This window comes from Eucalyptus grandis, chromosome 3 (genome assembly GCF_016545825.1).
Source record: "Eucalyptus grandis isolate ANBG69807.140 chromosome 3, ASM1654582v1, whole genome shotgun sequence".
Classification (NCBI taxonomy): Eukaryota; Viridiplantae; Streptophyta; class Magnoliopsida; order Myrtales; family Myrtaceae; genus Eucalyptus; species Eucalyptus grandis.
This window is the reverse complement of record NC_052614.1, coordinates 39,604,610-39,630,907: the sequence shown is the minus strand read 5'-3', so window position 1 is coordinate 39,630,907 and position 26,298 is coordinate 39,604,610. Positions and strand designations below refer to the sequence as shown.

Here is a 26,298-nt window from a genome sequence, read left to right as displayed (position 1 = left end):
AAGTGAAATCATTCTTACAAAATAAAACCAAAAAAAAAAAGTATATGAAACCAGTTTGTAAGTAATTTATTTCTTTTAATATGCATGTATTATAGAACAGATGAAGTATAGCAACTTAGGGGCATCCCCAGCATTGCAAATAGAATTAATAATTCAAAAAAAATGGAGATAGAAAGTCTCCATATATTAGCCAATACAACATTTGTCTAGGAATGTTTAATTTTTTGATAAAGTGAAGTTATACTTTTTATATTTTTACGCACCTTGGCCAAAATAATATGGATGTCCATTGACTTATTTGGAAACCGTCTAGGGTTACACTCCATCCAAATGGAATATATGGTTGCTAGAAAAAATGCCTTGAAGAGTCTCGCCACCAAATCTTTGCTTTTATTTCGCTAATCATTTATTGAAATTTCTCATTCCATCCTCTCCTAAAGAATACTTCATCCCATGCTGCGCTAAGATATATAGCAGATTCTACCTGTCAATTCACATTGAAAAAATAGATGAGCTCTATCTTCTATACTAGCGGACTTAATTTGAATATAAGTGTTTTATTTGACAAGTTGAAAAATCATCACAACCCCATCATCCATGTGCTAGACTTAATAAAAGTAATTAAAAGAAGACGTAAAGATTCCAAGGTTTGTAGGCCCCTGAAGGTATCTGGGTGTCTTCTTTATCAACAGAAAATATGTGGTATAGATGCCTAGAATTAACGATGTTCATGCGGCTGTTAGTCCATCCGCATTTAGGATTCAAGTTGATGTAGGAAACGTTGGACCTGGTGCATGCCAAGTATGAGGGATCTATTAGGACGAGACTCAAGTGTCTACAAATGCTTATGCACCACCATGAAGACAAAAGCATTGAAATACATATGTTATTGAGAGAGAGTCTATTTTAGGACATGAAAGATGGATTTTAGTCCAAGAACTTTTCCTTGTTTGCTGTCGATGGATCTAGCTCTAAATGAAGACAAGCTACTTTGGGAAAGACTTGGTGCACTTGCGCTGATTTAGCATCTCATATGCTAACACATAAGTAGTTAATACATAAACAGTTATGCTAACGTCATAGTATAGTTAACAGAAAAAACAAGCAAACCCTATCTCTCTTCCACACATGTTCAGCTAATATCAGATCAAGACTTTCCAGATAGTCGTAAAACAAAGTCAATGCACACAAATTCACCCATTAGTTCACATCATTCTTTCCAAGAAAGACCTTGATGGGCTAAGCAACTCAAAAGCGAAGCTTTATTATTGTCTCACACATCAAGTGTCCCGCAAAATGTTAACTAAAGACCCAAAAAATGTGATGTATGCATGACCAAGGCTAATGCAATTAATTCCTTTTGGGTTTTTCTTTGAAAATAAGCATGAATAAATATAAATTTAATGTCTATATGAGTTCTAAATTAAGTAATAACATGAAATCTAAATACCATGTATGTTGTGTTGATTAGGGAAAACTACCAAAAAGTTCTAAATTTATTGTAGTTTTCCATTAATCGATCTCAAACTTTTTTTCAATTCAATCCTAAACCTTTTCAATTGAGCCAATTTAATTTATTTAGCCAAAATTGGCTGGCTAGCGCTTACATGGCAATTTATTAATAATATTTTTATTTTTCGAATTTTTTAATTATTTTTTATTTTCTTTTTTCTTTTCTTCTTTTCTCCCACGGTGGCGATGAGGGCCGCGAAACTGCCGGCAACCAACGACCCTTGCCTAGATTTGGGCAAGACCTAGGGCCGCACGGGGCTGTAGGGGACACCAACCTCATAGTGGGCACTACGGGCAAAGCGAGCCTCACTTAGATCAAGGCGTAGACACCTTCACCTGCAATCCCTAGGCCTTGCCAGATTTGGGTGAGGCTGAGCGAGGGTCGCTAGTCGCCAACCCAAAGCCCCCACCAGCCACTACAAGGAAGAGAAGAAAAAAAGTAGGATGAAAAGGAAAATAAAAAATAAAAAAAAATTATTAAAAATTGCAACGTTAACATCGACTGATTAACCGACGTCCACATCAATGCCGCCCAACCAAAATTAACGAGATGGACTGAATTGACAAAAAGAAAAAATATGAGTAATTTGTAAAAATTACAATAGATTTAGAACTCATTTGGTAATTTTCCCATATTGATCAACATACACACAACCTATACGCAACTCTAATGACATGAAATATGGTTAATTATGAAACGATCCTATTATTTAAACTCGCTGGGAGATTTTGTAATTTCTTTTCTTATAGAAATGAAGATTAAATTTTAGGACACCTAATGACTTTTATTAAAAATGACCAAGCAATGCAATGCTAATTATTTTTGTATTTTCTTTTAATGATTTAAAATAGGGAACTGCCTATAAAGGCTTTAACCAATTAAGAAATAATCTAACTAATCAATGACTATGCTTAAACATGAAGAATGAATATTTCTTTTGATTTCTAATGAAAAAAGAATATGCAATCTCCTAATGCAAGATATGACATGACTGGTGGATTCACAGCAAGCAAGATACGTTTCTAAAATAAAAGTCCATTGAATAATAAATAAACTCACCTTACCCAATCACTCATGCATTGTAGAGAAACTCATATCAACGATCAGCGCAATGGACGACCGCACTAGAGCAACAGAAAGTCAAGTTAAATGGCAACTGGACAGCGCGAAGCAATCTGACAATACACATTTTATTTACTTTCACTTGTACTTTTTCCATATTAATAAAGATAATTGACCCAAAATCACACTATGCACATTGCAACATCCCTAAAGTGGGGCGCCTAATGCAAACATGGATGTGGCCGGCCATCCCAAGAAGAACAAAACATCACATACCCACAAAAGTGCATAAACACAATACATCATATGAGCTTACAATTTTTGCTGAGTCATAGGGGCTTTAATGAGACATGATAAGACACGAATTCAGAGGGTTTCCAAAGGAAAGGACAAATTAATTTTCCCTCTCAATTTGCCTTCTCTTCTTGGTCCTCCACTTTCTTGCAAGAATCGTCCCACGGTGGCTTGCTTCTTTGGGGCTCTCCAGAGCCCTCTTCTCTTGCTCCTCTTTTTCAACCCCGTTCGACTCGCATTTCTCTCTCAATCCTCCGTACTCCTCGTTCCCCTCTGCTCTCGCCTTCATCACCTCCAGCAATTCGCTCACTGCTTTCTCTCTGTTCCTCCGTTTCTTGATCAGGACTTCGCTTATGTCCGCCGGCGTCATCTTCGCCTTCTCAACCGCCTCTCGGAGCTCGCTTGCTGCCGCCTCGCTGAGGTCCTCGCCCTCACTACCCAGGTAATTGTGGAGCAGGATCTTGAGCGCCGGGTAGGAGCAGTAGCTCATGCAGATGTGCATGTCCATCCGGCCGCTCCGGAGCAATGCCGGGTCGAGCTTGTCGATGTGGTTGGTGGTGAACACAAAGATCCGCTCACTCCGCAGCACGACCACGGACCGTTGGTGAGGTTGAGCAGCCCCGTTAGGTAATCGTGTTGCCGTTCCCATCCTCATCGCCGCGGGGCTGGCTCGGGCACCCTAGGGTTGTAGTAGCTCCAGGGCACGGCGGCCTGGCTTGCCTTCGACTTGTTCGACAGATTTAACAAGCAGTCGATGTCAATGGCGATGATGGACTTGAGCTGGTCTTCATCGGGAGCTTCCGGAGCTCGGAGTTAGAGTGCACTTCACCCAGCCGGGAGGTAGTAGATGTGATAGCGAGGAAATTGGCCATTGCAGCGATCATACTCGATTTCCCGTCCTAGGCGGGCCGTAGCGAATAGACCCGCTTCCATGCCCGGCCCGTCCTCGGTAGAAGGCCCGCCCGGCCATGAAGTCGCTGAGGTCCTCCATGATGTCCCTCTTCTTCTCCGGGTCCATGGCCAACGTGTCGAAGGTGCTCAGGTATTTGAACAGCACCGCTTCCCAAGGGCGACCCCGGGATGCGCTGCCCCGCGAAGTAGTATAAATGAGGCGTTCTTGGTTGTTGCGGCGGATGTCGTTGGCCTTGTCCATGATGTGGTCCAGGTAGGAGTTGAGGATGCGGTCCTTCTTGCGCTTCTTGATCCGAAGCGTGAAGCTGCGCTTCTCATCGGGGACGGACCGCCACGAGGACGGCTGGGGCTGGCGCTGCGTCGCCTTGTGCTCCCACTGGACGGCGACGCCGTCAAAGACGTCAGCGATGGAGTCGTTGCTGGAGAGGCCGAAGGTGGTGACGCTGGAGTTGCGGGCGCGGGTGAGGGAGAGGCGGGGGGCGAGGCGGAGGTGGAGGCGAAGGAGCCAAGGTAGAGGTGGACGGCGTTGTAGAGCTCGTTGGTGTTGACGCCGTCCATCTCGGCGACGTCGAAGTAGCAGTAGGAGAAGCAGCGGAGGGCCCGGGTGAGGAACTTGAGGGAAGCGAGCGAGCTCGGCGGGAGCACCGGTTGGAGGAAGGTGGCGAAGGCCGAGGTGCCAAGGAGGGAGGCCGAGATGTCCAAGACTCCTTCCTTTCGCCATCTCCGTTTGAGTGTCGAGGCTGAGATTTTCTTGGACATCTCCAAGTGTCGAAAGAGAAAACTATGACCTCGGGCGGAAAGGAAGATATTTATAGAGGGATCGGGTCGGGTCGATTTGGTCGGGTCGGATGTTTCAATGAAGTAAAAACGTGTGTGGCTCACGGCCTCACAAGTGGCTAAATCCAGTGGGGTGTCATGAGCTTGACTAGGGGTGAGCATGGTTCGGGTTGGTCCGAGCCACCCCTAACCCTAGGACCAACTCATACGGTGTCGGTCCTCAATTTTTAGGACCGGGGACCAACCCTATTGAGCCTGGGACCAAGGATCGAACCGACTCAATGGGTTCGGTCCGGTTCCCGAGTTAACCCGGAACCGATCGATAATTTTTTTCATCTTATTTTTTATACTCCCTAAAAAAGCAAATCTACAAATTCAAATTATACATCCATCGACAATGCATCATTGTGCAACTAAACTATAAATACCAATACATATTTAGCAAATTTAAGATGACACAACAATAGAAATTTCGTACCTGCTAACCACTCATCAAGATATGGGACAAGATGGAAAATTCTTGTAATCATCTATCTTTAATATTCATAATACCATATGCAAAAGCGTTTTCCTGCATTTGATCATATAGAGTCCACTCAACCAAAAAATGAGCTTCACACCACTTGACTAGCATTTAATCATGTAGAGTTCACTCAACCAAAAAATGAGCTTCACACCACTTAACTAGCAAATCACCGTAGCAACTGTAGTACTACTTTACTCTTCAAAAACTTCTACCATTTGACACAAATTGAAAAGCAAAGTGTAGCTGAAATTCATTAGTAAAATACAATTAAACCATAAAAAGTTCAAAATACTTAATATAAACTATGAATATATAACTTCACATATTGTTAATTCACTTGAACTTCTAAACACCTAAAAACAAAACAAACGACACATAATTAATACTCAACAAAAGTTTTAAAGAACGTCTCAATATAATATAATATAACAGACATTTTATTTAGGTTTGAATGTATAAAATAATTATAAATAATATAATATAATATAATATACGGGGTGGGTCCAGGGTTGGACCGACCCAAAACTCTTAGAACCAAGGACCAACCCGCACGGTGTTGGTCCTAGAATCTCGGTGACCAAGGACCGACCCAATTCCCTTGGAAACCGGACCGGGACCGGCGGGGTTGGGCCGGTCCAAGGTGGTCCAGTCGGTCGACCCTAGACCGCCGCTCACCCCTAAGCTTGACCCCCTCCCGTCCGTGGAGATTCCGCCCGACAACAAATCTTTTATTATTGCATTTTATCAATATTTCTCTTTTTTTTTCTTTTTAGTCATTTACTTAAGTGCTCCGATAAAAGACGGATCTAATTTTAGAAATAAAATCCTCAATTTTAGGACCAATCAAAATTTCGTTTGGATTGAACTTTTTTTTTGTGTAGTAAAAAGAAATCGCCTATTTTCATTATAGTCTCAAATTTGTCCCATTAACTTGCCGGTCCAAAATCGTTGTTGGTTGTCCAACATATTCACTGTGGTATTTTCCTCCCTGTTCATCGTCCTTATTTTTTTGTTTCATTTCTTCTTTTTCTTTCTTCACGCCTCCATCTCCATCTTCTTCATAAAGAACCACAACAAGCCAAATGATTCGCTAAGAACCATGCCAAGGACACGAGACACATTAGATTCTAATGATGAAATTAAATGGAAATATAATGAAGGATAGATTTAGATATGAAGTAAATATATATATATATATATATATATATATATATATATACTTCATATATATATATATATATATATATTATGAGATAAAAAAAATTGGGAAAAATTAAAATATGATTAAAAGTTAGGAGTTTTTAATCGAATTAGCCCTAATATCAAGTTAGGAGTTGATAATATTGAGATTCGACCCCAAATTGAAAAAAAAAAAAAAAAAAAACATTATCACTTCCATCTCTCAATGTCCTGTAACCATTTCTTTTTTCTGTCAAATTTCTTTTGGACATAAAACTATAGACGTTGGAGTTTAATGACCTTGGACTTGGCAATTAAAATTTTGACTAATGGATGCCTAGGAGCCAACCTACCAAATGCTAGACCCCATTTGGTTCGAGTTTGATAGCCGAATCATGACTGACTAGGTTTTAATTGCCGAGTCACTGTTGATTCAAGCTTGGTGGGGAGCAGTTGAAAAACTTCGAGTGGTGTCTCACGGTCACCTTATGCAGTATCGATGGTTCCTGGGCATTCTCATTATGTGTTTGCATTAATTTTAAGCCATATTTACACAATTGCATTGCATTTGAATTGATTATAAGCATAGCGTTTAGATTACGACTTTCTGATATGCAATTAGCATAATTGGGCTTTAAGTCATTTTTACAATGAATAAAAAATAATTAAGAGACTGATAAATAAAAAGATGATGAGAAAAAATGAGAGTTGCATTTAGTTTAGAGTTGTATGTTGTAACTTCCATTTGATTCATGTTTTGTTATTTTATGTTTTTGACTAGTTAGGAAGTTTGCATCCCAAGGCTTTACAACATGGCAGTGTACATTAGTTGGGCGTAAATGTAGTACGATCGTACTAGTTTTGGTTTTTTTTTTTTTTTTTTTGTCTTTTTGAAATTAGCTAAGAAAATAAACGGAAATTTCGAAGTACTGTTCATCTCTTCAACCTCGATCGCGCGGCCAAAGCTTCCTTGGCACTCGCCATGGCTGCCAACTGCCACGTAGATCTCTCGGCGGCGCTCGTTCGCCCTTACTTGACTCCCTACCGAATCTAGCCACGGCGGCTGCAAGCTTCGAGGTCAAATCTTATAATACGGGGCCCATTAATTCAGCCCACATGTTTAACGACCCAAGCCCTCAACCCAGCCCATGTCTCCTATAAACCAAGCACCGTCCATCTTTATTTTTCTCTTCAACAGATCGTGCGTGATTGTAAGAGGAAGAAGACCAATGACATTACCAAAGAAGGCAGCTTGTCCACGAGAGAGAGAGAAATTCACACGTTGATGATCTGGACGACTCATCGAGCCGATTTAATACCGTTTTACAATACCTAGTAAGTAGTAAGTACTCAAAGCCTCCATTCATCTAATCAAGGAATTCTCAAAGTTATAGCACAAAATTCGGATTTATGTCAATTCTAAGTTGCTGTGCCCAATTGAGGAGTTGTCGGGCTATGCGCACACGTGTACGATAGTTTAGGGTGTTGTAAAGTTATAACATTTTACCAATCTTAATTTGAGTTTACAGTTTTCTCAAAATGAAATTTTGAAATTGGCCACACATGCTAAACAGTTTGCAAACAGTAAATTAGGGGTTGAATTTTATAGACATACACCACATGAAAATGGCCTGAGCTTGGTTTATAGGAGACATGGGCTGGGCCAAGGGCTTGAATAATAAAATATGCGGGCTAAATAAATGGGCCTTATATTACAATTTACTTTCTTTACAAAAATTTAGTACTTAAAATTTAGTCATACATCAATCATCAAACAAATGATGGGTCTATGTCTTGCCTTCCCCTCTCCCATCATCACAAAAACCTTTTCAGTAGCCCTTTGCCTTTGCTGATTTTTCGGGGAACTGAAGGCATACTCTTTCTCATGGGATGAGTACATGCTAGATGTCTAGTTTAGGGAACTTTTTGGTAAGGATTGTATGTAGCTAATGAGTTTCTAATTTAATTTTGTTGGGTATGTATATATATTGTGTTGGTGAATTATAGAAAACTCTAATATATATGTTTGTATATTTTGATATCATGTTGAGTTTTGCTAATGATAACGTTACACCATTTGCATAAAGGACAGTCATGTCATGTCTTTATCTTTATAGAGTCGGGGGTGCAACAAATGTAACTTCAAAAATCTCCGCCGCCACAATCAATCAAAGCTTAGTGCTTGGCCCGACAGTCTGCTACCGACAACAATAGCCACGGTTCTATTGATGGTTCTTTTCGTCTGTCTTGACAGTTCCTCTGTAGCAGAGCAGTCGGAGATTATGTCTTGCAGAAGAGAGCTCTATCCATCCCTGTCATCTCTGAGATTTCATCAAAACTTGGTTGTGGCTAAAGGTGTCAAACGGGTGGGTCAAGTCGGGTTTGGGTCGGGTCATTAATGATCCGACCCAAATTGACCTATTAACTTATTTATGACCCATTTATGCATAATGTAAATTTTTCGACCCATACCCGACTCATTTAACTAAACTTAAAAGCTTATTTTTATATATATATATATATATATATATATATATATATATATATATATATTAAAAAGGATATTGCCAAAATAGTTTTATATAACACAATTTTAATGAACAATTTTTATAATTTTTAAAATAATTATTTTACAAAATCGAATTTAATTATTTTTATTTTTAAAAAATTAAAAATGTAATTATTTTTTTAATATAAATTTCTTTTTTTTTTTCTTCTTCTTCTTTGGCCGGCCGTTGGCGAGGCCTCCGCCTCCCAGATCCGGCGAGCTCGGGAGGCTTGCCGGCGTCGGGTGAGCTCGAGCTCGCCCTTGCCAAACGTCGGCGAGGCCTCCGCCTCGCCGGATCTCGGCGAGCTCGAGGCTCATCGGCGTCGGCGAGCTCGAGCTCGCCCCTCGCCGGATCTGGCGAGGCTCGAGCCTCACCCGACGTCGGCGAGTTCGAGTCTCGCGGATCGGCGAGGCTCAAGCCTCACCGGCGTCAACAAGGCTTGAGCCTCGCCGGGCGTCGGCAAGGCCTTCGCCTCGCCGAGATCCGGCGAGCTCGAGGCTCGCCTAGCCGATCACCGGCCATTGCTGTGCCGTCAGGCGGAGGAAGAAGAAAAAAAAAAAAAAAGGAAAGAAAAAAGAAAAATAAAAAAATAATTATAATTTCGGTTTTTATAAAAAAAATTATTTTTATAAAGTTAAAGAGATAAGAGAGAAATTGTGAGGTTTTGGGTGAAAATGGGTTTTAAATCCAACCCATTTAAGACCTACTTAAGACCTACCTATCTTAAGTCTTTAGTTATTAAACCCATTTAACTAACTTCTTCACAAAATAAGTGACCGTATATGACCCATTTATGATTTAAATGGGTCATATATAGGTTTATGACCTATTTTGCCACCTCTAGTTGTGGCTTCCACCGTTTGAGACCAATACCATCGAAATTCCTCGATAAATCTCCGGGCAAAAGGAGTGGGAGAGCGTTAAAAGTTGCCATCATAAAATTGACAAAACCACTTGGAAGATTTTGTTTTGGTCGAACACCTGACTGACCCAACGAAGAGTGGCCACAAATGTCCCCCATTTGACCGTCAAGAAGAAATGGAAGCAAAAGGGTTGAACAAAATCATCAAATCATATTCCGCCGAAAAGAGGGCAATTATGAAGGCCCAATAGGCCCACAAGGCGGAGCTCAAAGCTCGCGACCATCATGGCCAGAACTAGCGGGTGTTTTGAGCACGGCGACGAACGTCGCCGGAGGTCCCGGGGGCAATGGGCAGCGACAGACGAGTTCATAGGAGCATTTTATTCAAAATGTTCATGAGGTTGAAGATAATCTAAACAACAACTTCGAAATTTCTTTTATTCTTTTTTGTCTTTAATTTTTTTTATACCATGCCACATCGGATCCACATCATATTCATAATTTAACAGTGGTTTTTAACAAAATTCTAATGGAGGATAAATGTATTGCTGAAGTACAAGTTTGAAACCACTGGGATTCGCCCCAGTAGCCACCCTTCCAATATGGAAGGGAGAGGTGAGGGGTTCAAATCCCCACCTTCTCAGGGGGGATGGGGTGAGGACGAGTAAGTTTCAGGAATGGATTTCAACTCCCACGCCATACACGAGTAAGTTTCAGGAATGGGTTTCAACTCCCACGCCCTGCAAGAGGCAGGGCAAAAGTCTGAGAGTGAGTGTAGAGTAGGCATAGAGTAGGACTGACCGAAAAAAAAAAGTACAAGTTTGAGATTTTTTGTATTGCAAAAAAATAATTTAGGGTAAATATTATTATAATAGGCATACTTTGGGATTTTTTTTCCCTTTTTCCTTTCATTTTCTTCTTCTTACTATAATTAGTTCCTTTGGGTAAGGGCATCACGATGAATGTTTAAAAGATTAGGGGCACAATGTAAGTTTGCCGAATTCGCAAGATGGATTCTTTTTCTGTTGTGGTCGAAACACTTTTTGATAGGCATCCAAACATAAAAGATCCCGTAAAAGTTGGGGCTGACAAGCCACCCAAGAGGAAGAGAGAGTGTTCAAATAATGGGCTTTCACAGCTTAATCAGCCACTTTGTTTGCGGGGCCGGTGATAGTGGGCCAAGGAGAGATAATAATATTGGACCAAAGAGAGCTAGAACATTTGTAGCAAAATCATCTAATAGAGCACCCGTCTCGTAATGAAGGATCCTTGAAATAGCTCCAGCTGTATCACCTTCAAGAAAAATCTCCCTCTACATTGATTTTTCAATGTACGCAGCTTCAGTGGGTTTCCAATTCTTTGCCTCTTTTCCGTGTATAAAGTTTCAACCTTTGGTGATTCCACTTATTGAACTTGCTGAGCATTGTACTCGCCAATTCAATTAGGATTTTCGAATTAGGGGGTTGGTCCTGGAAACGCAAAATTATTCCTCGCTTTCAAACAAACCTCTTATGAGGGGTGCTGTTTCCTCAAAGATAAGTAAAGTACCCAGCTATTCGATTCGGTCTTGGAGCCCCACAATATTTGCCCCCTTAGAAAACACCATCAATGGGAGATAGTATGAGATTGAAATTCGGATGACAATTTGGCCAAAAGTCATAGTGTAGAAATTGCAATTTCAGAAATAAAAGTCATGGCTGTCTGAGAAAGTTGTCGAAGTCCTAGATGAGATGGGGCAAGCGGGCTTCCCTAAGAGTGATGTTGCGCAGTCTGCTGTCATCTCTGGATTGCATAAATAGGAGAAAATAGAAGAAGCTAGAAAAGTCTTTTCAAGTATGCAAGAACGCAAGCTTTTGGAGGAATCAGATGTGATTGTGTTCGACAACATGCTGGTTGAACACATGCAGAATAAGACAATAGGTGTAGTCTTATAGGGATTAAAGTTATCTGGTCTAGAAAGAAAATTGAAGGTTGATACATGTGTTTATGTTCATTCTACTACCACTATATTTAAAGGCTTCGTAGCTATGCAAGATGGGATGGGCTCGCTAGCTTTGCGATCACTAGGATGGCCTCAATGAAATGCAAGGCAGTTTCAGATTGCACATTGTTCTACTGCCCTATGCCAGTACCCCTTGTTGAGGGCTATGTAGTACCGACACGAATAAACGACACGACACGATACGACACGCCGATACGTTATTTCTTCAAAAAAAGAGAATTCGACACATTCTAACACATTATATATTAAATATATATTTATATATATGCAAAAATAAATAAATAATAATAAAATTCCAACATTTGTTAATATAATTTATTGTTTTAATTTGACAGAGATTGAATGAGAAATTCAAAAATTGCAAACACAAAAGAGTAAATTTGAAGGAACATGTCATATTTTCTTACATTTGTCGGAAATTAATTAGATTTCTTATAGTCTCAGACCGAGCTCGGAGTTCATGATATAGATTGACTTGAGCTCCTCTACAAAACAAGGTTCAAGAAAAATGAAAATCCGAGACAAGAACTCTCAAAGTACAACCAAAAGAAAAGGAAATAACTAAATTCATCATGAAAAATGTGACCAAAAGAGATAACTCGCAAGCGACACCTGCGAGAGGTGGAAAGAAGCAAAAAAAAAAATCACAACTTTTAACTCTACGGGGGCAGTGGAGCAACACCGGTGAGAAGAGGGGCGTTTCATCGTCACTCACGGGAAGGTCAAAACTTATAAATGAGAAGCTTGAGAATGAAATTTTTTTTCTTTCCCCTTTATTTTTGTTATTTTCATTATTTTTTCAACATACACGCAACCTATATGCAACTCTAATGACATGAAATATGGTTAACTATGAAACGATCCTATTATTTAAACTCGATGAGAGATTTTGTATTTTCTTTTCTTATAGAAATGAAGATTAAATTCTAGGACACCTAATGACTTTTACTAAAAATGACCTAACAATGCAAAGCTAATTATTTTTTGTAATTTCTTTTTATGATTTAAAATAGGGAACTGCCTATAATGGCTTTAACCGGTTAAGAAATAATCTATACTAATCAATGGCTATTCTTAAACATGAAGAATGAATATTTCTTTTGATTTCTAATGAGAAAAGAACATGTGATCTCCTAATGCAAGATATGACATGACTGATGTTTTCACCGTAAGAAAGACACATTTCTAAAATAAAAGTCCATTGAATAATAAATAAACTCACCATTTCCAATCGCTCGTGCATTGTAAAGAAACTCATATCAATGATCAGCGCAATAGACAACCGCACTAGAGCAAAGAAAGTCAAGATAAATTGCAACCGGACAGCATGAAGCAATCTGACAACACACATTTTATTTACTTTCACTTGTACTTTTTCCATATTAACAAAGATAATTGACCCAAAATCACACTATGCACATTGCAACATCCCTAAAGTGGGGCGCCTAATGCAAACATGGATGTGGCCGGCCATGCCAAGAGGAACAAAACAACACATACCCACAAAGGTGGATAAACACAATGCATCCTATGAGCTTACAATTTTTGCTGGGTCATAGGGGCTTTAATAAGACATGATAAGACACGAATTCAGAGGGTTTCCAAAGGAAAGGACAAATTAATTTTCCCTCTCAATTTGCCTTCTTCTTTTCTTGGTCCTCCACTTTCTTGCAAGAATCGTTTTCACGGTCGCTGACTTCTTTGGGGGCTCTCCAGAGCTCTCTTCTCTTGCTCCTCTTCTTCAACCCCGTTCGACTCGCATTTCTCTCTCAATCCTCCGTACTCCTCCTTCCCCTCTGCTCTCGCCTTAATCACCTCCAGCAATTCGCTCTCTGCTCTCTCTCGGTTCCTCCGTTTCTTGATCAGGACTTCGCTTATGTCCGCCGGCGTCATCTTTGCCTTCTCGACCGCCTCTCGGAGCTCGCTCGCTGCCGCCTCGCTGAGGTCCTCGCCCTCACTACCCAGGTAATTGTGGAGCAGGATCTTGAGCGCCGGGTAGGAGCAGTAGCTCATGCAGATGTGCATGTCCATCCGGCCGCTCCGGAGCAATGCCGGGTCGAGCTTGTCGATGTGGTTCGTGGTGAACACGAAGATCCGCTCGCTCCCGCAGCACGACCATAGGCCGTCGGTGAAGTTGAGAAGTCCCGATAGGGTCATAGTGTTATTCCAATTCTTGCCACCAGACACAGCATCGGGGGCTTCAGGGTCAGCAGAGTAGCTCTGAAGAGCAGGGGCTTTGGGCGCCTTCGACCTGTTCGACAGATTGACTGAGCAATCGATGTCCTCGATGACAATGATGGACTTTGAGCTAGTCTTCATGAGGAGCTTCCGGAGCTCGGAGTTGGAGGGCACCTCGGTCAGCTCGAGGTCGTAGATGTCATAGCCGAGGAAATTGGCCATGGCTGCAATCATGCTCGATTTCCCCGTCCCAGGAGGGCCGTAGAGCAGGTAGCCCCGCTTCCAGGCCCGGCCCGTCCTCTGGTAGAAGGCGTGCCCACTCGCGAAGTCGCGGAGGTCCTCCATGATGTCCCTCTTCTTCTCCGGGTCCATGGCCAACGTGTCGAAGGTGCTCGGGTGTTTGAACGGCACCGCTTCCCAAGGGCGGCCATGGGATTCGCTGCTGCGGGAATTAGTATAAATGAGGCGTTCTTGGTTGTTGCGGCGGATGTCGCTGGCCTTGCCCATGATGTGGTCCAGGTAGGGGTTGAGGATGAGGTCCTTGTCGCGCTTTCTAATCCGGAGCTTGAAGCTGCGCTTCTCGTCGGGGAGGGCCCGCCACGGGGATGGCTGGGACTGGCGCTGCGTCACCGCGTGCTCCCACTGGACGGCGACGCCATCGAAGACGTCGGCGATGGAGTCATTGCTGGAGAGGCCGAAGGTGGTGACGCTGGAGTTGCGGGCGCGGGTGAGGGAGAGGCGGCTGGCGGAGGCGGAGGTGGAGGCGAAGGAGCTGAGGTAGAGGTGGACGGCGTTGTAGAGCTCGTTGGTCTTGACGCCCTCCATCTCGGCGATGTCGAAGTAGCAGTAGGAGGAGAAGCAGCGGAAGGCCCGGGTGAGGAACTTCAGGGAAACGTGCCGGAGCTCCGGCGGGAGCACCATCCGGAGGAAGGTCTGGCAGAAGGCCAGGGTGCCAGGAGGGAGGCCAGGGATGTCCAAGACTCCTTCCTTTCTGCCATCTCTGTGCGATCCGTGTCAAAGTTGAGATTATTACCGGAGAAGAAGGAAGATTATGAAGAGGAAAGGGTGTGGAAGGTGTGAAAGAATTGGGGAGTGACAGGGTTCTTCTGGTGTTTTAACGAGGACACGTGTGGCTCGACTGTTTAATGATTGTTTTTCCCTTTCTCCCCTTTTTAGGCGGGGCCCCGAGGAAAGATATGGTATTTATATGCATGTACTCTATGTCGCGACCACTGCTGTACTGCTGTACTGCAAACGTCAAAGATTGTTTTTCTTGTTACTCCTTCGGTCTTAAACTTTAGTTTGTTTATGTTTTTCGGCATTTTATAATTGGACTCCCGTTTAATTCCGAACGCCTCGACATCGGAGTACATAAAATATCGACAAATACAGTAATACTACCCATTAGAACCCAATTATTATTATTATTATTTTGGCTTTCTCGTGAAAGTCTAAAATGTTATTCAAATTTCCGTATGTTACAAAAAAAGAAATAGTACATGATGTTCAGTTTTAAAGAAGAAAATCAACAAGGTGTGCTCACTGTTTCGTGGATTTAACAGGTAGGAAACTTCAAACCGAGCCGGCTTAGGCTTGAGGAGAAAAGCACGTGCAGTCAATGGAAGAGATCAGACAAAACGAGACTAATATATAAAAGATGGGATAGACTGTAAGCATAAAAACTCGTTCACCACCCACCTCCAACTACCCTCCGCCTGCTTTTGTCTTGTTTCTCTGGGATAAGTGAATGTACAGATAGGCGAATATAATTTATTCAATGAATATATAATTATCTCGATATGGTGCCGTCATTTAATATGACATTGTATTTTCTAATCACGTCTTTCATGCGATTTAAAAATATGCCAACAACGTTTAAACATGCAAGAGAAAATTAATAATTAACTGAGAACCAACGTTCGAAATCGGTCTCCCACACCATAGTGATGGTTCTATTATTGAAGATTATGGTACTTTTCTTTTATTATAAAATAAAAGAACTGGGAGAGGGCTGAAAACTCTTATACATGTGGTTGGAATGAGTCAATTCCATTTAAGAATCATCGTAATATCACAAAAGCGCTAGAGGCGCATTACAATAGTGAGCAGGTTTGATCGCCTAAACTTTGGGACTACTGACATTAAAGATGAAAATTTAATGAAATTAGGTATGTATATATATTATATATACATATATAAAATAGCACCACGTCGCTAAAATTGTGTAATTCAATAGACCTCCTACACCTAATATCATTAAATTTTCATTCAATAGACCTCCTACGCCTAATTTCAATATATATAAACATATATAATACATAATAGGGGGAGAGAGATCCTCAATTTGCAATACGGAGATTCTGTTATCATTAAACAAAGTTCAGTAACAACATCGTCGCCTTACCTGCATAATGCATGCTGACAAGCCCGCCCAACACCTTTCTCCACTCACCCACTTCTCTCTTTATAAAACAAGTCTCAATAGAAATTTGATTTAAAACTGTCTAATTGAAAGTACGTCTTTTGCGAAAGTGAAATCATTCTTACAAAAATAAAACCAAAAAAAAAAAAGGATATGAAACCAGTTTGTAAATAATGTATTTCTTTTAATATGCATGTATTATAGAACGGATGAAGTATAGCAACTTAGGGGCATCCCCAGCATTGCAAATAGAATTAATAATTCAAAAAAATGGAGATAAAAAGTCTCCATATATTAGCCAATACAATATTTGTCTAGGAATGTTTAATTTTTTGATAAAGTGAAGTTATACTTTTTTATATTTTTACACACCTTGGCCAAAATAATATGGATGTTCATTGACTTATTTGGAAACCGTCTAGGGTAACGCTCCATCCAAATACAATATATGGTTGCTAGAAAAAATGCCTTGAAAAGTCTTACCACCAAATTTTTGCTTTTATTGCACTAATCATTTATTGAAATTTCTCATTCCATGCTGCTAAGATATACAGCAGATTCTACCTGTCAAGTCACATTGGAAAAATAGATTAGCTCTATCTTCTATACTAGCGGACTTAATTTGAATATAAGTGTATTATTTGATAAGTTGAAAAATCATCACAACCCCATCATCCATGTGCTAGACTTAATAAAAGTAATTAAAAGAAGACGTAAAGATTCCAAGGTTTGTAGGCCCCTGAAAGTATCTGGGTATCTTCTTTATCAACACAAAATGTGGTATAGATGCCTAGAAGTAATGATGTTCATGCAGCTGTTAGTCCATCCGCATCTAGGATTCAAGTTGATGTAGGAAACGTTGGACCTGGTGCATGCCAAGCATGAGGGATCTATTAGGACGAGACTCAAGTCTCTACAAATGCTTATGCACCACCATGAAGACAAAAGCATTGAAATACATATGTTATTGAGAGAGAGTCTATTTTAGGACATGAAAGATGGATTTTAGTCCAAGAACCTTTCCTTGTTTGCTGTCGATGGATCTAGCACTGAATGAAGACAAGCAACTTTGGGAAAGACTTGGTGCACTTGCGCTGATTTAGCATCTCATATGCTAACACATAAGTAGTTAATACATAAACAGTTATGCTAACGTCATAGTATAGTTAACAGAAAAAACAAGCAAACCCTATCTCTCTTCCACACATGTTCAGCTAATATCAGATCAAGACTTTCCAGATAGTCGTAAAACAAAGTCAATGCACACAAATTCACCCATTAGTTCACATCATTCTTTCCAAGAAAGACCTTGATGAGCTAAGCAACTCAAAAGCGAAGCTTTATTATTGTCTCACACATCAAGTGCTCCGCAAAATGTTAACTAAAGACCAAACAATGATGTGATGTATGCATGACCAAGGCTAATGCAATTAATTCCTTTTGGGTTTTCTTTGAAAATAAGCATGAATAAATATAAATTCAATGTCTATATGAGTTCTAAATTAAGTAATAACATGAAATCTAAATAACATGTACGTTGTGTTGATTAGGGAAAACTACCGAAAAAGTTCTAAATCTATTACAGTTTTTTCTTAAATCAGTCCCAAACCTTTTTTTTTGTTAATTTAGTCCTAAACCTTTTCAATTGAGCCAATTTTGGCTGGTCAACGCTGATGTGGCAATTTATTAATAATATTTTTATTTTTTCGAATTTTTTAATTATTTTTATTTTATTTTTCCTTTTCTTCTTTCTCTCCCCACGGTGGCAGGTGAGGGCCATGAAGCCCCGCCGGCAACCAACGACCCTGGCCTAGATTTGGGCAAGATCTGGGGCCGTGCAATGTAGGGGACACCAACCTCATAGCGGGCACTGTGGGCAAAGCGAGCCTTGCTTAGATCAAGGCAAAGCCACCTTCGCCTGCAATCCCTAGGCCTTGCCCAGATTTGGGTGAGGCTGAGCGAGGGTTGCTAGTCGCTAGCCCAAAGCCCTCACTAGCCATTACCGGGGAAGAGAAGACAAAAAAAGTAGGAAGAAAATGAAAATAGAAAATAAATACATAAAAACGAAAAAAAATTAAAAATTGCAACGTTAATGTCGACTGAATAGCTAGCATCCACATCAATGTTGCCCAACCAAAATTAATGGGATGGACTAAATTAGCACAATTGTAAAAATTTAGAACTAAATTAACAAAAAAAAAAAATTAGGACTGATTTGACAAAATTATAATAGATTTAGGACTTATTTGGTAATTTTCTCATATTGATCAACATACACGCAATCTATACGCAACTCTAATGACATGGAATATGGTTAATTATGAAACGATCCTATTATTTAAACGCATTGAGAGATTTTGTATTTTCTTTTCTTATAGAAATGAAGATTAAATTTTAGGACACCTAATGAATTTTATTAAAAATGAACCAGCAATGCAATGCTAATTATTTTTTGTATTTTCTTTTTATGATTTAAAATAGGAACTGCCTATAATGGCTTTAATTAATTAAAAAATAATCTATACTAATCAATGACTATGCTTAAACATGAAGAATGAATATTTATTTTGATTTCTAATGAGAAAAGAATATGCGATCTCATGAAGGTATGACATGACTGATGTTTTCACCGCAAGCAAGACACGTTTCTAAAATAAAAGTCCATTAAATAATAAATAAACTCACCCTACCCAATCGCTCATGCATTGTAAAGAAACTCATATCAACAATCAATGCAATGGACGACCGCACTAGAGCAACAGAAAGTCAAGATAAATGGCAACCGGATAACGTGAAGCAATTTGACAATACACATTTTATTTACTTTCACTTGTACTTTTTCCATATTAACAAAGATAATCGACCCAAAATCACACTATGCACATTGCAACATCCCTAAAGTGGGGCGCCTAATGCAAACATGGATGTGGCCTGCCATCCCCAGAAGAACAAAACAACACATACCCACAAAAGTAAATAAACACAATACATCGTATGAGCCTACAAATTTTTGCTGAGTCATAGGGGTTTTTATAAGACATGATAAGACACGAATTAAGAGGGTTTCCAAAGGAAAGGACAAATTAATTTTCCCTCTCAATTTGCCTTCTTCTCTACTTGGTCCTCCACTTTCTGGCAAGAATCGTTTTCACGGTCGCTGACTTCTTTGGGGCTCTCCAGAGCCCTCTTCTCTTGCTCCTCTTCTTCATCCCCGTTCGACTCGAATTTCTCTCTCAGTCCTCCGTACTCCTCGTTCCCCTCTGCTCTCGCCTTCATCACCTCCAGCAATTCGCTCACTACTTTCTCTCGGTTCCTCCGTTTCTTGATCAGGACTTCGCTTATGTCCGCCGGCGTCATCTTGGCCTTCTCGACCGCCTCTCGGAGCTCGCTCGCCGCCGCCTCGCTGAGGTCCTCGCCCTCGCTACCCAGGTAATTGTGGAGCAGGATCTCGAGCGCCGGGTAGGAGCAGTAGCTCATGCAGATGTGCATGTCCATCCGGCCGCTCCGGAGCAATGCCGGGTCGAGCTTGTCGATGTGGTTGGTGGTGAACACAAAGATCCGCTCGCTCCCACAGCACGACCACAGGCCGTCGGTGAAGTTGAGAAGTCCCGATAGGGTCATCGTGTTGTTGTTCCAGTCCTTACCACCAGACGCAGCATTGGAGGCGTCAGGAGCAGAGTAGCTCTGAGGAGGGGGGGCTTTGGGCGCCTTCGACCTGTTCGACAGATTGACTGAGCAGTCGATGTCCTCGATGACAATGATGGATTTTGAGCTGGTCTTCATGAGGAGCTTCCGGAGCTCGGTGTTGGAGGGCACCTCGGTCAGCTCGAGGTCGTAGATGTCATAGCCGAGGAAATTGGCCATGGCTGCAATCATGCTCGATTTCCCCGTCCCAGGAGGGCCGTAGAGTAGGTAGCCCCGCTTCCAGGCCCGGCCCGTCCTCTGGTAGAAGGCCTGCCCAGCCGCAAAGTCGCGGAGGTCCTCCATGATGTCCCTCTTCTTCTCCGGGTCCATGGCCAACGTGTCGAAGGTGCTCGGGTGTTTGAACGGCACCGCCTCCCAAGGGCGGCCCCGGGACTCGCTGCCTCGCGAATTAGTATAAATGAGGCGTTCTTGGTTGTTGCGGCGGATGTCGTTGGCCTTGTCCATGATGTGGTCCAGGTAGGAGTTGAGGATGAGGTCCTTGTCGCGCTTCTTGATCCGGAGCGTGAAGCCTCGCTTCTCGTCGGGGACGGACCGCCACGAGGACGGCTGGGACTGGCGCTGCGTCACCGCGTGCTCCCACTGGACGGCGACGCCGTTGAAGACGTCGGCGATGGAGTCGTTGCTGGAGAGGCCGAAGGTGGTGACGCTGGAGTTGCGGGCGCGGGGTGAGGGAGAGGCGGCTGGCGGAGGCGGAGGTGGAGGCGAAGGAACTGAGGTAGAGGTGGACGGCGTTGTAGAGCTCGTTGGTGTTGACGCCGTCCATCTCGGCTACGTCGAAGTAGCAGTAGGAGGAGAAGCAGCGGAGGGCCCGAGTGAGGAACTTGAGGGAAGCGTGCCGGAGCTCCGGCGGGAGCACCACCTGGAGGAAGGTCTGGAGGAAGGTCTGGCAGAAGGCCAGGGTGCCCAGGAGGGAGGCCAGAGATGTCCAAGACTCCTTCCTTTCTGCCATCTCCGTTTGAGTGTCAAGACTGAGATTTTCTTGGATATCTCCGAGTGTCGAAACAGGAGACGATGAAAATGAGGGAAGCGTTGTCCGGAGGGAAGGAAGATATTTATAGAGGGATCGGGTCGGGTCGATTCGGTCGGGTCGATTCGGTCGATGAAGAAAAACATGTGTGGCTCACAGCCTCACAAGTGGCTAAATCCCAGGGGGGTGTCATGAGCTTTGACACCCCACTCTCCCATGGACCCCATGGAGACTCTGAGTGACAGCAGATCTTTTGATTATTGCATTTTATCAATATTTCTCTTTTTTTTCTTTTGTCATTTACTTAAGCGCTCCGATAAAAGACGGATCTATTTTTAGAAATAAAATTTCTCAACTTTAGGACTAATCACAATTCGTTTGGATCAAACTTTTTTTTTTTTTTTTTTGTGTAGAAGAAAGAAATAGTCTATTTTTATTATAGTCTTGAATTTGTCCCATTAACTTTGCGGTCTAAAATCGTTGTCGGCTGTCCAATGTAGCAATTTTTCACATTTGGAATAAATTCATTGTGGGATCTTTGTCCCTGTTCATTGTCCTTATTTGTTTTTTTTTTCTTATTTTCTTTTTCACGCCTCCATCACCATCTTCTTTATAAAGAATCACAACAAGCCAAATGGTCCGCTAAGAACCATGCCAAGGACACCAAACACATTAGATTCTAACGATGGAATTAAATGGAAATATAACGGAGGATATATTTAGATATGATGTAAAAAAAATATTTTTTATGAAATAAAAACAAAATTGAGGTAGAATTAGAATATGATATAAAGTTAGGAGTTTTTAATGGAATTAGCCCTAATAAAAGGCCAACTTTTTTTTTTTGTTAATCCTTCAACCTTTTATTTGTAAGTTACCATAAGATTCCCCCGGAAAGGAAAAAAAGGAGATTTTCATTAGTTGATAAAAATAAATCAAGAGTATAAAGAGAATCTTATATTTAAAAGAGGAAGAAATTCTGTTCTTGCTCTCTTCTTTTTGACATGTGAAAGAAAATTCGGCAATAAGAAGTTATTTAGTGAATAAATAAATATATCAAAATGGGACCGTCATCGGTCCAAAAGCTCAAATCATTGGACTTTTTGGAATTATGATGTGAGATTTGTTTTGTCGTCACATGTTTCGTGTAATAAAAAATGCCAAAAAAAGAGTGATTCGCAAGCTAAAATTAATAATCAATGGAGAATGAACGATACGAAATTTGTCTCTAACACTGTACCGATAGTTCAATCATTGAAGACTATGGTAACATATTTTTTCTTCTTTTTATAAAATGAAAAGGATGGAAGTTTCTACCAATGTAACAATGCCCTTTGAATGTTATATAAAGACCATGTTGACATCTAAATTTCGTCGATAAATTTAAACATACATTTTAAAAGAAAATTGTTCGTAAAATTCTAAACGCAAAGTGCACGTACAACAAGTAATATAATGATGAGATAAAGTATCGTCCCACGGAGATCGATGATTAATAAACCAATTAAATACTAAAATAGACTAATTCTAAAATTTATCTAACAAATCAAAATATAATTAAGAATGAATTAAAACGAAATTTATAGACTAAATGCAGTAAATCGATCGATAAATATGTTAGAGCATCCGATTTCACCATAACCACTATATATGAATTTCAGATTGTTGTGAATACAAGAACGATATCAAACATGTGATAGCAGAATTTCCTAATTTATTTACTATCCTATCTCTAGGTATAGCAAAACTACTTAGCTTATTAATCCACTATATCTCTATGTGAATTAAAATAAACATGAGTGCATTAAAAATTATGAATATTCTCGGTTTACAATGAGTCTTTGGATCACCTTATCACCGAAAGCTACACAAATAACGCGGTATATTTCTATCCACGTTTAATTCATGGTTATATATTATAATGAGCAATTGCATATTATCACCTCTCGCCTCAAACATGCACATCGATCATTCAAGTGGTGGCCAATCACTGTAAAAGAACGCAATAATATATAACTCACATGAATGAAATCAATTGTAAAACATAAAAATCATGAAATTCATATCATCATGGTTAGGCTACATCGTAGCCCTAACAAAAGAAAATTAGAACATAGTATAATAAGAAATAAAAATAGAAATATAGATCAAACCCAGCATCTTGAATCAAAGGACAAGAATTCTATCACCACTTTTGTCTTCTCTTCAAAATACTGAAAAACTCTCTAACAATGGAAAACGATCTAACCCCCTCTAAACCCTAGCTGCTCTCTCTTCCTATTTATAGGAAATCTAAAATATCTACTTGTAGATAACATTAGGAACAAAATCAAGAATTTCCTGATTTGATATCCATCTTCCATCGTTGCTTTTATTTGAATTCCGATAATTGCCCTTCTTTCCTTATCTTCTCCATATCTCATTATTCTCGCATAAACAAGGAAAATTTAAATAATCGAAGGAAATTCAAATATTTTCTCATAGATAATGCATTAATTGTTGCCTAAAATAGGTAAAATAACTCTATTTTTATAGAGTTATCAAAAATTGTCTAAGAAATCGAACCCATTGATAATATCAAGATTTGACCCCTAATTGGGAAAAAAAATGTTATCACTTTGATCTCTCGATGTCCTGTAGCCATTTCTTCTTCTGTCAAATTTCTTCTGGACATATAAACTAGAGACGTTGAAGTTTAATGACCTCGGACTTGGCAATTAAAATTTTGACTAATGAATGCCTAGGAGCCGACCTACTAGATGCTAGAGCCCGTTTGGCTCGAGTTTGATTGCCGAACCATGACTGACTAGGTTTTGATTGCCGAGTCATTGTTGATTCAAGCTTGGTGGGTAGTAGTTGAAAAACTTTGGGAGGTGTCCTATGATCGCCTTAGGGGGTCTCGATGGTTCCAGGGCATCCCCATTATGTGTTTGCATTAATTTTAAGCCATATTCACACGATTGCATTGCATTTGAATTGATTATGAGCATAGCATTTAGATTACGACTTTTCGATATGCAATTAGCATAATTGGGCTTTAAATCATTTTACCGTGAATAAAAATAATTAAGAAACTTATAAATAAAAAGATAATAAGAAAAATGAGAGTTGCATTTAGTTTAGAGTTGTATGTCACAGCTTCCATTTGATTCATGTTTTGTTATACTATGTTTTTGACTAGTTAGGAAGTCTGCATCATTTGAATTAGAGATAATTGCATGTTTAGATTAGAGCTTAGCTCACAGGATCTTGTTCCAAGGCTTAATAACATGGCAGAGTATGTTATTTGTTATATTATGTTTTTTACTAGTTTTGGTTTTTTTTATAAAAAAATTAGCTAAGAAAAAAAAAAGAAATTTCGAAGTACTGTTCATCTCTTCTACCTCGATTGCTCGGCCAAAGCTTCCTTAGTACTCGCCATAGCTGCCCACTGCCACGTTGACCTCTGGCGGCGTAACCCTTACTTGACCACCTACCGAATCTAGCCATGGCGGCTGCAATCTTCGAGGTCAAATCTTATAATATAGGGCCCATTAATGCAGCCCACTTATTTAACGATCAATGCCCTGAACCCAGCCCGTGTCTCCTATAAATCAAGCACAGTCCACCTTTATTTTTCTCTTCAACATATCGTGCGTGATTGTAAGAGGAAGAAGAAGAAGAATCACATTACTAAAGAAGGGAGCTTGTCCACGAGAGAGAGAGTTTTCACACATTCATGATCCAAACGACTCATCAAGCCGATTTAACATCATTTTACAGCACCTATTAAGTACTCAAAATCTTTATTCATCTAATTGAAGGAATTGTCAAAGTTATGGCATGAAATTTGAATTTATGTCAATTCTAAGTTGCTGTGTTTGATTGAGGAGTTGTCGGGTTACACGGAATAGAAATTAATTTATGTTCTAAAAATCGATCACGTTGAAAAAGGGCTTTAAAGGGGCTCGCACGTGGTAGTCGGTGAGGGGGTCAGCAAGTGCACGTCCATGTCTCACGCAACGCACCGGGCAGCGGCGGCAGCCCTGCACCCGAAGGGTGCTGGAACGCGCTCGCACGCCTCCCGCATCCACGCACGCCTGTGGCGGAAGGCGAGCTTGTTGGCGCCAGGGCGGGGACGTTGTAGGCCAGGCAAAGGAAAGCCGCGTCGGCCTTGCAGAACACTGCAGCCGTGGCGGACCTGCAGTTGTCGCACGGCCTGGCTCTGGCCCGCCGGCCTCCTCCAAAGCTCTTAGCCGCTGCAGTTCCATCGATACCCATCGTCCGCCGTTGCCAAATGTCTTTGCTCGGATCGCTGAGCAAGTGAACAGGTTGTTTGCTGCTCTCGCTAGCGTGGTGGGGCCTGAGAGAGCGTGCGGGGGAGGGACAGTGGAGAGGTGAGGAGAGACACAGAGGAGAGAGAGTCTGAGCGTGCAGAGGAGGGAGAAGAAAGAGTCCGAAATGGGGGGCCCGCTTCGGACAAGTGTCTCATCCTTATGGCTAATATTTTTCTCAGTTTTCTTCTGAGGAAAGAAGATGGAGTACTTAAAGAATAAATCGGGGTGTATTTTACAAATGTTGTATTGTGATTGGTGGGGTGGGGATGGTGTATGGATGCAGATGCCCGAAACAAAAAGGAAATTAATAAATTAATGTAAATTTATCGCACGAGAACCGTTGATACCTCCACTCATGACAAACATAACAAAGAAGGTACATGTTCGCCCTGGGCTCGGAAAACATGTATCTTCCCTTGCCATGCCCATTGGTCCTCGTGCGTTCGCACGAGAGTCAACATGAGGGTCGTTGTTCTCGGTTCTGATGTGAGGGGGTTTTACGTTCTAATTCGTATTACGTTGAGCATAGCACAAGCAAAAAGACAGAAAGAAATAAAATTACTGGAAAATGGGTTTTTGGATTTTTGATGTTTCCATGGGGATTTAGGGTTTAGGGTAGCTCTGGCTAATATAATTTATCTTTTTATGGGGTGCGAGTGGAAGGAGTTTGTATATAGAAAAAATGCCAAAGATTGGGCCATAATCCATCATTTGGCACACATTATACATGATCTTTACATTCGCTGGTCGTCATTGAATTTCGATTTCCTCTTGGCTGAGGAACCAGATCCCAAGCCCTCCCCTTCGCAATTTGGGAATTTGGGCTTGCTAAATTAGGGTTCTTGAGAACACCATCACCGAAATCCTTCTTACGGAGGGGATGCACCCACTTCCATTTGGCAATGTAACTTTGCTGTTTGAAGGGGCGCAAGTGAAAGCAATTGCATGTGGAAAGAATGGCCAAAGCTGGGGCTGCTCTACCTTTTGGCGCATGTTGGGTGCGTTTGGTTAGAGTCTTGGGAAAAGTTTTTAGG

The 26,298-nt window shown here is 41.0% G+C and overlaps 2 protein-coding genes and 1 pseudogene across 2 annotated transcripts; all 3 read right to left on the bottom strand.

Moving 5' to 3' along the window:
* Nucleotides 1-2,969: 2,969 nt before the first annotated feature.
* Nucleotides 2,970-4,540, bottom strand: LOC120291843 (annotated as a pseudogene).
* An 8,546-nt stretch (nucleotides 4,541-13,086) lies between these two features.
* Nucleotides 13,087-14,914, bottom strand: LOC104437380 (AAA-ATPase At5g57480-like). Its single transcript, XM_039308744.1, is given in 2 exon segments — nucleotides 13,087-14,810; nucleotides 14,813-14,914. Coding segments are annotated over 2 exon segments (1,491 nt in total). The 5' UTR covers nucleotides 14,853-14,914; the 3' UTR covers nucleotides 13,087-13,359.
* Nucleotides 14,915-19,068: 4,154 nt separating this feature from the next.
* On the bottom strand, nucleotides 19,069-20,986 carry LOC104437379 (AAA-ATPase At5g57480). The gene is given in 2 exon segments (XM_010050319.3): nucleotides 19,069-20,644; nucleotides 20,646-20,986. Coding segments are annotated over 2 exon segments (1,557 nt in total). The 5' UTR covers nucleotides 20,931-20,986; the 3' UTR covers nucleotides 19,069-19,372.
* Between the last annotated feature and the right edge of the window lie 5,312 nt (nucleotides 20,987-26,298).